The sequence below is a fragment of the Trachurus japonicus genome, chromosome 18 (assembly GCF_045865225.1).
Source record: "Trachurus japonicus isolate A0001 chromosome 18, Traja_1.0".
NCBI lineage: Eukaryota > Metazoa > Chordata > Actinopteri > Carangiformes > Carangidae > Trachurus > Trachurus japonicus.
This window is the reverse complement of record NC_140924.1, coordinates 11,026,992-11,041,223: the sequence shown is the minus strand read 5'-3', so window position 1 is coordinate 11,041,223 and position 14,232 is coordinate 11,026,992. Positions and strand designations below refer to the sequence as shown.

Below are 14,232 nucleotides of genomic sequence, written 5' to 3'. Positions count from 1 at the left end.
GTTTATAGCTGCGGTTGCCATGGGAGTAAGTGTCTGTTTACATACACACTTACTGTACAGTGTGTGCACGTGTGTGTGCACATGTGTGTGTGTGTTCATGATCCTCTCCCATTATCTTGTCTTATCTAAAAAATAAAAAAAAAGGTACATTGTTATTTGTAACACACAAAGTAATTTAGTTAAAGTGATTCTATTTTTAAATACATATCCTACATATAAAATTAATTACATATTAGGGTCAATGACGTCATGCAACCCATTGTCAAGTGGTGTAACCAGTATATTATTCATAAAAATCTGACTATATACAGGAAAATAACTCAACTCATGTGGAATAAATGTAATACACTTTTTTTTCGCCAATGCAACACTATGTTATTTGACAAATTTTACATAATTTGTCACATTATTCAGAAAAAAGTGTGTTTTTTTTAGGATAAGTCCTGCCTGGTGTTGCTAAAATGCATTAAAATCCAAATATACTGTAGAAACACAGTATTTCAATTTAATGTTTTTTTTAGAAGTAAGTATACTTAAATCTACTGTAGGTGGATAAGATATTTAATATTCATTATATTATATTATATTATTATATATTATTCTTTTGTGATTACACCATTCGACATTTCCAGGGTCTTCAGTCTTACTCTTGTTTAAAAAAGGTTCAAATGTCATTTGAAATGACACAAACCAATATGAATACAAAATGTAAAAGAAGAAGTAAAAAGTATTTATTAATTTATTTTCATTTATCTAACATCATTTTTTATTTTTCACTGACCCATTACATAAGGGTAAAGAAAAAAACACCCCTTATGTAATATTTTTAGGTACAATTTTTATTTTCTTTCTAAACATGGTGGGGAAAAATGAACAGGCCTGAGATAAAAAATAGGAATTCAGTCTTTTATTTTGTAGAAATTCACAAATATAAAATTTTTGTATTTTATGTGGAAAAGAAAAATAATAACCTCTACGGCGCTAAACTTTAAAGTGCAAAAATCAGAATACAAGTCATTGAGAATTCACACGTTATAGTGCCGCAGCGTTAGTTAAGAGTTAATAGATCACATATCAATAGCTTCTGTATAAATATGAACTGTTATTTTACAAACGATTGATCGGCGGCTTTTATTCTATCACATGAACCAACTTAAACGAAACAAACGAACAAAGTTGGAATAAAAAATTAAATCACATCTGAAAAAAAAAGACAATGAGATGAAAACAACTGAACCAGCTTCCAGATTTACACTCGTCTTCAGTCGCATCGACCACGGCGATGGCGAAGGCGATGGCGATGGCGTCTAGGTGAACTTCCTGATGAAGCGCAGTTTGAGGTAAGTGATGGTGAGGAAGGAGATGGTCATGACACCGAGCGCCACGTGGTTCTGCCAGAAGCCCCAGGGGGAGAAATCTACGCCCTGCTCCTCCAGAAACTCCTCCCCCGTGCAACTGCAGACACAGCACAAAGGTTCCCCCATTAACCAACTAATCAATGATTGGCAGCCTTTAAAGGGATAGTTCACCCAAAATTGAAATTTCACTCATTATCTACTCACCCTCATGTGGACTAAGGGCTGGGAGAAGTTTCAGAGTCCTCCGTGGCTTCTCTGAGTTACAGGGGGTCTCGGCGTAGCAGTGCATGTCAATATTACGGTCGCAAATGGATACCAACTGTCTTCGTAACAAAAAGACACACCAAAAAACGTCCAAATACCTCCATGCTGCTCATATGTAATGTCCGTCTTGTATTGAAATGCGAAATTGTCCCCAAAAAAATTAAATAAGTCTATATTTCAAGCTTGTTTTGTAGCAGAAGCTCCTCTTCCTGGTTCGTCAAATTTGGACGTACTGGGAAGAGGACGTTACATACGAGCAGCATGGAGGTATTTGGATGTTTTTTGGTGTGTCTTTTTGTTACGAAGACAGTTGGTATCCATTTGCAACCGTTATATGGACATACACTGCTACGCCGAGACCCGCTGTAACTCAGAGAAGCCACGGAGGACTCTGAAACTTCTCCCAGCCCTTAGTCCACATGAAGGTGAGTAGATAATGAGTGAAATTTCAATTTTGGGTTAACTATCCCTTTAATGTATTGGCATGTTGATTAAACTGACTTGAACTGTCAAAATAAGATCATAGTTCACTGCGTCTATTGATCAGGTTTGTTTTAAATTGACCAAACTAACAACAAGACAGGAGGTTGTTGGGGTGTAATGCTCGATGACGTCCAGCAGGTGGAGCCAAACGGAAAAACTGAGAGTCCTAAGAGTTTTTAAATCTTGTGTGTGTGTGTGTGTGTGTGTGTGTGTGTGTGTGTGTGTGTGTGTGTGTGTGTGTGTGCGTGTGTGTGTGTGTGTGTGTGTGTCAGTGTTTCTTACGCGAGTCCAGGTGGAATGAAGCTGGAATTTAAGCCGTGGCAGAAGTTCAGACCGGTAAACTCATTGATCTGCAAAGCCTGAAGAGACACAAAGAGACAACATCACCATCATCCCGTCATACTAAGGTTTATCTTTAATTTCTAGACTTCTAGAAAAGACACAAAGACACAGACAGGAAACTTTAAAGGGATAGTTCAACATTTTTGGCAAATTGGCCCATTGCCATAATCCCTATAGTCACAGCAGTAGGTTCATTACCTTTAATTTGTCGGTGCAAGCTACGCTACGGAGGCTCATGGGATTTCTTGGTTTCCCTCATCAAACTCTCATCAAATACACAATCCAACAACTCCACAACGCTCTGGTGGACAAGCTGTGACCTGCACATTCACCACGCTATGAGATAATAACACAACGTTACCAGACAGAGGTAACGTGTTTTAGAGGTAATTGCAGAGACTGCTTGATGAAAAACTGTCCCTGAAGGCAACGCGCATCAGTGGTTTTGCATGAATTTCCCTCTAAAACAACTCCGTCTGGTAACGTTGTGTTATTATCTCATAGCGTGGTGAATGTGCAGGTCACAACTTGTCCACCAGAGCGTTTTGGAGTTGTTGGATTGTGTATTTGATGAGTTTGATGAGGGAAACCAAGAAATCCCATGAGCCTCCGTAGCGTAGCTCTGAGCAGCTCACGGCTCTGCTCCGCCGTTCTAAAAACAGCTTGCACCGACAATCAAAGGTAACGAACCTACTGCTATGACTATAGGGATTATGGCGATGGGCCAATGGGTCCCTTTAACATCAATAGGCTCCAATTCATGCAATAATAAGGAAAATAAACTGTTTGTTTGTTTGTTTGTTTGTAGGTGTGTGTGTGTGTGTGTGTGTGTGTGTGTGTGTGTGTGTGTGTGTGTGTGTGCACTCACACTGAGGCCGTATCGTGGTATACTGAGGTATTTCAGCCACGAGAGCCAGCTGACGATGGAGGGAAGATTCACCAGCAGACCTGCGAAGATCTGAAGAAAAACAAGACATTTACACACATTTACTTATTTTACTCGATGCAACAAACAAAACGTGAAATCAGTCGTCTGCGTGAGTGTTTGCGTCACCATCATGAAGACGCAGGCGATGGTCATGAAGATGTTGGCGATGGCCACCACCGTCTGGTCGGCGGAGATGGCCAGAGCCATGGCGGTGGCCGTGTAGGCGACCAGCATGACGGTGAACATGAAGAGGAAGAAGGCGTCAACGGTGGGCTTCAGGCCTGCACACAATTTTTTTTTTTACAACAATTAATTTTGAGGCTATCTTAAAGGGATAGTTCACCCAAAACTGAAATTGCGTTGCATTGCGTAGCAGTGCATGTCCATATAACGGTTGCAAATGGATACCAGCTGTCTCCGTAACAAAAAGACACACCAAAAAACATCCAAATACCTCCATGCTGCTCGTATGTAATGTCCCTCTTGTAATGAAGCCCCGAAAGCCCCGGTTCGTCAAATTTGGAAGAACCAGGAAGAGGAGCTTACGTTACAAACAAGCTTGAAATATAGACCTATTTAATTTTTTTCGGGACAATTTCGCATTTCGGGGCTTCAATACAAGACGGACATTACATACGAGCAGCATGGAGGTATTTGGATGTTTTCTGGTGTGTATTTTTGTTACGAAGACAGTTGGTATCCATTTGCAACCGTTATATGGACATGCACTGCTACGCCGAGACCCCCTGTAACTCAGAGAAGCCACGGAGGACTCTGAAACTTCTCCCAACCCTTAGTCGACATGAGGGTGAGTAGATAATGAGTGAAATGAAAAATTTCAATTTTGGGTGAACTATCCCTTTAAACAACGAAACAAAATAAAAGTAAGACATTAAGCTTTATTAAAAAGCTCCTCAGATTTAATAAGTAAAGTGAACTTATATTTACCGATCATGAAGTACGCCACGCAGCTGAAGACGATGGCGGGGATGGTCCTCAGCGTGATGATGTCAGACAGGATCTTCGACAGGAAGTAGACAGACAGTCTGTAGTAACCGCTGATGTACTCATGACTGTGGAGAAAGAGAGAAACACATCAAGAAAAAAACAATCTCCACCGTTCTAAAAATAGCTTTCACCGACAATTAAAGGTAACGAACCTACTGCTATGACTACAGGGATTATGGCAATGGGCCAGTTTGCCAAAATGTTGAACTATCCCTTTAAAAAAGTTTGTGTTGACTTGACTAACTCGTGTTGACTCAGAAAATGCAGATTAAACCCTTCACTAATTCATCTATGGCTTTGAGTCAGGGCATGGTTAGCCTAGCTTAGCATAAAGACTGAAAAACAAGACAACGTTTTTGTTAATGTACCCATTTTATGAATGAGATTTACTCCTTAAATAAGAAATTTTTAGAGGTCTTATTTCCCAGGCTAGCTGTTTTCAAGCCAAGCTAAACTAAGCTAAGCTAACTACATCCTGATTCTAAGATGTAAACTGGATATCTGCATTTCCTCAATTCACTTAGGCTAAAGAAAACAAACAAAAAAACCTTGGGAGGATCTCAGTTTTTCCCACAGTGTGCCTGAATTGTTGACCTCCTACTTAGTATGGTAAATAATTACTACTACTACTACTAATACTCTCGCTCGAAAAATATATATTTTGTGTCCCAAACTCACATGAAGAGTTTCCTCTCGGAGATGAAGAGTTCAGCCGACGACAAAGAGCTGAAACACTGATTCACTGTGATGAAGAAGAGAGCGCCGAACCTGACGACACAACGTGACGAGATACGATCTGCATCAATACACTACACACATTATTATATATATACAGTATATATTGACATTAAACAAATGTACATATTATTACCTGTTCTGCATCCCACTCTGATTATCTTGGACGTCGTAGAAGATGGCGCCTACGACCAGGGCGAGGAACATGGTTACAGCTACCTGAACGGAGCACAAACACATTAGCATCAAGCATGTACGGTATAAAAGGTCAAGGTCAAGGTTTCTTTATTAATACCAGCTGGTAAATTTGTTGTGCAGACAGGCACTCAGCAATCCCAGTATAAAAAACAGCCACACACAGACATCATGACAGACAAATCACAAATAGAAAAACACAATATAATCAAAATACATGGTCGTAGTCATAGGAATAGAAATAGAAAAGTGCTTCTACATAGAAAAGAACAACTAAATGCAGTTCCTATACCGGCCACTAGGGGGCACAGAGCAATGTTCGCTCAGGTGTGTCTCTTTGGACGTTTCCGTTGGCAGGTGTTGTGCTGTTACCTGGGCGACGGAGGTCTGCGGGTTGAGCATGAGGTTGCGGAACGTCCTCTTGAGGACCCATCTGAACTGGGTCAGGAAGCCGGTGTGGTACGTGATGGTTCTGGAGGGTTTGGTGGTCGTCGACGGTTTACCCTGAATTATCCTCTCTGAGGGAAAGACGTCAACGGAGCTGCTTCAGTTTTAATTCTTTGTAGAATTTCAAATTGCGTATTTCTGCACATTTAGTTGGTCTTTTTATTTATTTAAAAGGATCCCCATTAGCTGATGCCAATGGCACAAGCTAGTCTTCCTGGGGTCCGAAGTACCTTACGTCGAAAAGAGATGTAAAAAAACATATCACATTTTCAATATCATATCAGTCAAATAGACATCTTAATACATCGTGTTTGCAGTAATACTTATAACAGCACGTTGGTGCTGTGAAATCTTACATTTTACGCCTTACATTTGATTGCATTTAACAAGTTGGTAGCAGTCTTAATATCAGTCACAGGAACAAAACAGATGGGACGAAACAGGGATAAGATATTATACTTGCCAGACTGGATTATTGCTCAGCTGTTAAATAGTGCATTCTTAGATGGTAGCCTATTTGGATGAGGACTTGCTGTTAGATTGTCGTATATGGAGGGGTAGTTATTTGGCCATAAATATGAATTACGGCTCAATTGGGATAATTATTATTATTCAGAAAGGATAGAAATGAAGTACATTCTTTCTTGTGACATCACAAAGTTACAGGAAGTCCTGACGGCTGGTTTCAAGGCTCAGTATCTGAGTTTTAAAGCAACTACAAAGAACTTTCATTTTAAATGTTGATTTTGGCAACCCCCCTGTGGACAAAAGCAGAAGGTTTCTCTTTGCTATGATGAAAATATAGCGATGAAATTGAGCTTGGTTTTCACTGGCTAGCATGGCAACAACTCAATGCTAATTTATAGCTTAGTCAGGTGTGCTGTCTCTTCCAGTCCGAGTGCCAAAAATCGTTTCGTCCAGTGGACCAACCCTACCACTGCCTCTCGAAGGAAGAGTTAAGACTATTTAGAAATGGCTTATCTTCCCACTGATGGCCTCATTTGCTGTTGTAGGTCGTTTGCATATCCAGTTAAAAGTTCTTTGTAGTTGCTTTAATATGAGCATTTACCTTTATACTGGAGCTTTAACGGTTTTGTGTGAAGCGTCTAGGGTCTAAATTTGCTCCATATACATGACAAGTTAAATGGTTCTTTACATCTGTGATCTCCTTGTACCCACCCAGCTCTGCTTTGGTCTGTTTATAGTAGTGACAGTTCCTGTACTCCTCCACCAGCTTCTCCTCGATCCCCCGTCTGGACATCGTCACTGCGTCTGAATCTAGATCTGCACAAAATGAGAAACTTTCAGACAAATGGAAAACAGACACAACTTACTTTATTTGACGATAGTAACTAGTATAAAATAATTACAATATAATAAATTATAATAAGGTTGATTTGAATCCGTTGTCAGTCATAATAACATACCTTCTCCGTCCGTGTTGCAGATGACCGCTGTCGAGTCTCCGTTGATGACGTCCAGGAAGAAGTCAGCAGGGTTGTTGTGGGGCTCACAGGTGTATCCTGGGAAAATCAAGTTTTTATTAAGAAAAATTATGAAAGGTTATTTCAAAGGAGGTTAAATCGAAAGCAAATGGACTTAGTTATTTTTCTAGGAAGACGTTTGAAACGATTTAACCTCCTTTGAAATACTATGACCTGGACAGATAGAATATGCACCGGCCTATGAAAGGATATCTTTACATGACACTGTGTCATACTGTATTTAAGTTATCCAAGTTTTCCTTACCAACGTCTGAGAAATACTCCAGAGCGCTCTGTGCCGGCCCGTGGTAAACCTGACGTACAAGAGTTTATACGTAAACATCATGAGGTCGGTAAACGACACGAAACAACGAAACAACGAAACAACGACGTGAACCTTTGAGGAGAGAACGTGTGACTGACCTGTTTGCCGGTGACCAGCAGGGTGAGGCTGTCGAACAGGCGGTAGATGGAGTATCGGGGCTGGTGGATGGACAGGATGATGGTCCGACCGCTGTTCGCCATCCTGAGGAAATGGGCGGAGGAATGACACTGAACACCTGACTTTGACTTTAATCAATATTGACTTTAAGACAATCAGTTCCAGAAATTATGAGGCCTCAGGTTGAAGTTTCATTTCATTATGAACGGTTGCAGTATATCAATCTTATATAGTGACAATAGGTCAATGTTGTTTTTTGCTTGTGTCTGCTGCCCCCAAGTGGCCAAAATATGGAAGTGACAAAATAAGAAAGTGCAACAAAAAAAAAAAAGAAGTGGTTTCTTTGTGTCTGTGTGTGTACCTCTTGAGCAGCAGCAGCACAGAGTTAGCGGTGCTGGCGTCGAGTCCTGTGGTTGGTTCGTCCAGGAAGAGGACGGACGGGTCGATGATCAGCTCCATGCCGATGTTCGTCCTCTTCCTCTCGCCGCCCGAGATCCCACGAATCAGCTGGGTGCCCACCTGCACACACACACACACACACATAGAGGATGTCTGTCACTCCAGTGGTTCTCAAACTTTTTTCAAGGACCCCTAAATTGACACAAATTAGACCACGGACCCCCTTTGGACAAAATTTTGAAGCAAACACCAGAAATACACAAATATTTGTTCTGAGACTGAAGAATGTTACTTTTTTTAATCAAAGTATGTTCAAATTAGGGCCATTGGCGTGAATCTTTGGAAATATTGTAGATACATTTCTGGGGAAAAAAAATTGGTACAATTTCTCCAAAAACATTAAAATATTTCTTTAAAAAAAAGTGGTGAAAATTCTCAAAAAAAAAACTAGAAAAAGTGGTAAAATATCTCATAGTGGTAAAATTTCTCCCCAAAAAATTTTTTTTTTTTAAATTCTAGAAGAAACTGGTAAAATTTCTAAAAAAAAACGAAGTAAAAAAAATTCTAGTAAAAGCGGTAAAGAAATAAAAAATGATAATTAAAAAATGTGGTGAAAATTTCTCAAAAAACTTTTAAAAAAATTCTAGAAAAAAGTGGTAAAATTTCTAAAAAAAAAAAAAATTATTTTATGTGAAAAGCGGTAAAATAATAAAAAAAAAAAAAAAAGATAATTAAAAAATGTGGTGAAAATTTCTCAAAAAACTTTTTTAGAAAATCTAGAAAAAAGTGGTAAAATTTCCTCACCTTGGAGTCGGCCACGCGGCCCAGCCCCAGCTCCTCGATCAGCTTGTTGACCTTCTGCTCCTTCTCCTGCTGAGAGATGGAGGTCGGGAGGCGCAGGGCCGCCGAGAAGCTGAAGTTTTCTCTGACCGTCAGCGTTCCCATCACCACATCATCCTGCAGACCGGACAGACAGTGTAACACATCTGTACCCTAGTACAGCGGCTAAGCATGAAAATTGTGCACTTTTTGAAAGAAACATGAAACTTCTACCATAGTTAGTTTATGCCATGAGGTTTATTTTAAGATCAGGAGGGAAGTCAGATTTGACCTCTGAGGCCCGGGAGAGGTCAAATCCAAGATGGCCGCCAATAATATTCAAAAATGCCTATCGCTGGAACCAAACACAGTAGAAAAACACTTAAGGTGTCATTTCCCACTAATTATTGGGTGCCCATTCTGTTGGTGATACCTTTGAGACCAATAGAGTTCAAAAAAATGCATTTAGATCAATGTGGAGGTCAAATTATGCAGACATAGGGAGGTGAACAGTGCAAAAAGGTAGTTTATTTCCAAAATAATAGCCTAACAGTGATGATGATGTTAATAATGATGATAATAGTGCCAATAATAATAATCATTATCATAATAAGTTCTTTTTTTTAACTGATTTATTATTAACTCATTGGCTGCCAGCCATTTTCAGAGCAGAGAGCTGCATACTGCCAGCCGTTTTAGAGCATTTTTTACAGACCCTTTCAAGACCCACAGAATATTGTGTTCATGTAAACATGTAAACACCAAAACTACCAAGAGTAAGAGTAGACTCTCTTCTTTCATTCATTTTTTTTTTCTATACCGCTTATCCTGCACTAGGGTCACGGGTGAGCTGGAGCCTATCTCAGCTGACTTTGGGCGAGAGGCGGGGTACACCCTGGACAGGTCGCCAGTCTATCGCAGGGCCGACACATATATAGACAGACAACCATTCACGCTCTCATTCACACCTATGGGCAATTTAGAGTCACCAATTAACCTAACCTGCATGTCTTTGGTCTGTGGGAGGAAGCCGGAGTACCCGGAGAGAACCCACGCATGCACGGGGAGAACATGCAAACTCCACACAGAAGGGCCCCAGCCAGCCGGCGGGTTCGAACCCAGAACCCTCTTGCTGTGAGGCAACAGTGCTAACCACTGCACCACCGTGCCGCCCAGAACATGCAAACTCCACACAGAAGGGCCCCAGCCAGCCGGCGGGTTCGAACCCAGAACCCTCTTGCTGTGAGGCAACAGTGCTAACCACTGCACTCTCTTCTTTCATTAGGAAAAAAAAGTTTGTTTCTACCTTTTTCCATTCTTTAGTAAACGGCAGTAGAACATTGGCTGGTTTCTCCAAAAACACCTGTTTTTGACCAGAACACATTCAAGAAAATGCATTTATATAAATGTGCAAATCTGCAATTTAATAATACTGTCGCCCTCCTCTTTCCGCGGAGAGAGGGGTGGTGTCCGACGCTGTGTGGAAGCATTGCGAAGGCCCATGGAGGGGAGTTGACACAATGTGCTTTCGCCCAGTACTCTGAATTAGAGTTCTCAATTTCAACCCAAACCCGAGTAAGGCCGATGGGTCGGGTTGGTTTGGCACGAGATGCTGTGTGTATCTCCAAAAAACCACAATGTTTTTGTGGCCGAAATTGAATCAGTTTCACCCACTGATAAGGTGCTGCTGCGTAATTTTCAGGCCCGTTGAGAACTCTACTTTGAATGTCAAAGTGAAGAAATTTAATGAAGTGCAGGTAAACGGAGTAACTATTGGCACTTTTCCACTACACAGCCACGGCACGGCTCAGTAAAGGTGCTTTTCCATTACAGCTGAGTTCTCTAGTTCCTCCTCAGCAGGGGTGGGGGGATCGCAAGGCCACACTGTTTCTCTCTCTATTTTCGATCTTCTCGTCAGCTCCAAACTCACTTGTCTGTTCCTCGATTACGGACCACAGCGTGGTTTTCCACACAGCATCATTTAACTCGGGTGAAGGAATAACAACGGTCTCGGTACAGATGAATTCTCATGTCGGACATCGCGCTCACGACTCTTCCAGTGACAACGCTCTGCCCAATCAGTGGAAGGCAGTCGGCTGACGTCACGTTTTAGGTATGGCCGTTCCAGGATTGAGGACTACGGCCCTCTCCAGGAGCCAAGCTGGTCCTCAAAGGGATGAGGGACGGCCGCAAGGGTGGCTGGTGCCCTGAGGGGACCTCTACACGATGCTGGCTGGCCCTCTATAACGGGAACCCCGCCTGGCTGCATCCCACCGGCTGGCGGTCAGCTGGGGGCAGTTTGGGCTCGTAATGATTATAGAAGGTGGCGGACCAGCTGCTGATGCAGAAATGGGTCCGTATGGGCTGTATCATGTCGTAGTACTCACGATGGCGCCTGACGTGCAGGTAAACACGGAAAGCCGTATGACCCAGTAGCCAAATGCCTCGTCATCGAATTAGTGACACACATGAATGGATGAACGAGATTCCCACTGTCCCTACCTACTATCTAGCGAAACCCCCTGACAACCGGGTTTTGATTACAGCGAGTAGAGCCGTTGGTGACAGGGTTGGCGCGTGGCCGGATGGTGGTCCGCCGGTCCTCTCCAATCTCGCACCGCATGTTTGTGGAGAACCTGGTGCTAAATCACTTGCAGACGACCTGATTCTGGGTCAGGGTTTTGTACGTAGTAGAGCAGCTCCCTCGCTGCGATCTCTTGAAAGTCAGCCCATGATCCAAGCTTTTGTCGGTCTGAGGGCGTGGGCCCCCAGTTGGCAGTCCCCTCATCCCTCACCGGTGGACCAGGGGCACGGTGACAGCCCTCAGTCAGGCAAGGATAGAGGAGGAGGAGCACCAAGTGGACCGGAGCCTGAGAGCCAGGGAGAGAGTAACAAGCGGCTGTGGTGTACTAGTGCCACGAACAGAGCCGAGAGACAGTGTCTCTTTAACTCATTGGCTGCCATTGATGTCTATAGACATGTTGTTTCTGTTGTATATTAACTTCAAAGTCACTGTTCTGCTTGACATGTTTCTTTCCACAAAAAGCTTGTTTTCTCAGTGTTCTGGTCAAAAACAGGTGTTCTACTGCCGTTTACTAAAGAATGGAAAAAGGTAGAAACAAACTTTTTTTTCCTAATGAAAGAAGAGAGTCTATTCTTTCTCTTGGTAGTTTTGGTGTTTACATGTTTACATGAACACAATATTCTGTGGGTCTTGAAAGATCTGTAAAAAATGCTCTAAAACGGCTGGCAGTATGCAGCTCTCTGCTCTGAAAATGGCTGGCAGCCAATGAGTTAATAATAAATCAGTTAAAAAAAAGAACTTATTATGATAATGATTATTATTATTGGCACTATTATCATCATTATTAACATCATCATCACTGTTAGGCTATTATTTTGGAAATAAACTACCTTTTTGCACCGTTCACCTCCCTATGTCTGCATTATTTGACCTCCACATTGATCTGAATGCATTTTCTTGAATTCTATTGGTCTCAAAGGTATCACCAACAGAATGGGCACCCAATAATTAGTGGGAAATGACACCTTAAGTGTTTTTCTACTGTGTTTGGTTCCAGCGATAGGCATTTTTGAATATTATTGGCGGCCATCTTGGATTTGACCTCTCCCGGGCCTCAGAGGTCAAATCTGACTTCCCTCCCGATCTTAAAATAAACCTCATGGTATAAACTAACTATGGTAGAAGTTTCATGTTTCTTTCAAAAAGTGCACAATTCCCCTTGATTTGAGGGCTTAACCGCTGTACTACCCACTTGTATCTCAAAGATATCTTGTGTGGTTTTTTTTAGCAATTGTGGATGTTTCCTATGGGATATTTTGTTTAAAAAAAAAAGAGAACGTTTCCAGTTGCATGTATTTGTTACTACCTTGAATTTGTTCTGTTGAAATTTTGATGCTGTGATCGAAATAAACACTCATTCATTCATTCATTCATTCATTCATGTTAGGTGTGATCACTGCACATCTCTGAGTTTATAACACCTTTGTTTTATTTATTTCTACTCCGATGCTGTGAACGTTGGTCTGAGAGAGAGACAAACACAAACCTGTCTCTGCCTGTTCTGTATGTGTGAGTGTGTATGTATGATATGGACTTATTTACTGTAATAAAGTGATGAAAATTACAAAAAAAAAAAAAAAAAAAGATATCTTGTCATATTTGATGCATAATTGATTATTATTGGCATTATTGATGTGACTTTCGACCTCCTTGAATAACCCGACGCATCCTGTGTGCGACTCAAACACACTTGGCCTGAGAAGCCGCTCCTATTGTTAGGTGCAGACTTTTCCTGCCTCGATCAGGAAGCTCTGCTGAATCAAAGCTCCTTCCTGCCCCGTCTCACCCACCTGGACCACGTATCCAGACAGACACTTGAAGTTCGCCGGCTGAGGAGCTCCGTCGATTAGGACCTCTCCCGTCAGACCGGCCGGGTCCTTTCTGGCCGCCAGGACGTCCAGGAACCTGAATGAAACAGACCTCGGGTCAGGTTCAACAACAGCTGCTGTCAGGAAGCTCTTATTTACACACGCTTATCTCATTCATAAAGAAACATTATTAAAACACGATTATATAACAACTTTATTTATACTAGTGTACAGTAAACATCCAGATTTCCCTGTTACATCATCTGGTTCAGCAAAGCCAGCTGTTCTCAAGTTACACAAAAACTTCAAATTAGCGTTAGTTTGAGAAATTTTGCAAAGACTGACTTTTCAGACTACATTTCTTTTTGCAAAATTTGTGGAACATTTGTACAAATTTGGGAAAAATTCAGTACGTTTACTTGAGTAGTTAAAGCAGAAGTAAGTGGTCCGGTCGTTTTCGCTAATGCTGCGTTCCAGGCAGGCTTTTGAAATCGTAAATTACAGCTTCAAGTCACAACTTACGACTTTGTAGCGTTCCAGGCAACCCACTCGCGTTTTTCCGACCTGTTTTACCGGTGAAAGTCACTATAACGGCCACTCGTAACTTCCGACCGGTGAACTCGTACCAGATCGAACTGGTACGACTTCACGGTCGGAAAAATACGAGTTTCCTTGAACGCACCATAACAGTCCTCGTCCCTACGTCGCCACATTCACTGCGTTCCTTGGCTGCACACACAGCCCTGCATGCCGTTCTCTCTCCTCATTGGATAAAAACTGTAGGATACGATAAATGTTTTCTCCTCGGCTCAGAGCAGAGCAGAGTGACTGACAGACCCGTGTTTCAGTCCAAACACTCTATGTAAGTGATTGCTGTCGGAAGATATAACTATTTAAGACTTATATTAACACAAATATAATCACTTACTTCTGCTT

At 41.7% G+C, this 14,232-nt stretch overlaps 1 protein-coding gene across 1 annotated transcript in view; it reads right to left on the bottom strand.

Annotated features, from left to right (window-relative positions):
• Positions 1–889: 889 nt before the first annotated feature.
• The window catches only part of LOC146968741 (broad substrate specificity ATP-binding cassette transporter ABCG2-like), a 19,955-nt gene continuing 6,612 nt past the window's right edge, over positions 890–14,232 (bottom strand). The window contains exons 5-19 of the mRNA XM_085806257.1: positions 13,279–13,393; positions 8,890–9,042; positions 8,048–8,205; positions 7,668–7,770; positions 7,510–7,558; positions 7,188–7,283; positions 6,940–7,044; positions 5,686–5,831; positions 5,255–5,337; positions 5,062–5,151; positions 4,324–4,448; positions 3,502–3,656; positions 3,316–3,405; positions 2,388–2,464; positions 890–1,455 (exon numbers count right to left, since the gene is read on the bottom strand). Coding sequence (XP_085662383.1) covers positions 1,308–1,455; positions 2,388–2,464; positions 3,316–3,405; positions 3,502–3,656; positions 4,324–4,448; positions 5,062–5,151; positions 5,255–5,337; positions 5,686–5,831; positions 6,940–7,044; positions 7,188–7,283; positions 7,510–7,558; positions 7,668–7,770; positions 8,048–8,205; positions 8,890–9,042; positions 13,279–13,393 — 1,693 coding nt within the window. The 3' untranslated portion in view covers positions 890–1,307. The remainder of the gene's footprint in view (positions 1,456–2,387; positions 2,465–3,315; positions 3,406–3,501; positions 3,657–4,323; positions 4,449–5,061; positions 5,152–5,254; positions 5,338–5,685; positions 5,832–6,939; positions 7,045–7,187; positions 7,284–7,509; positions 7,559–7,667; positions 7,771–8,047; positions 8,206–8,889; positions 9,043–13,278; positions 13,394–14,232) is intronic.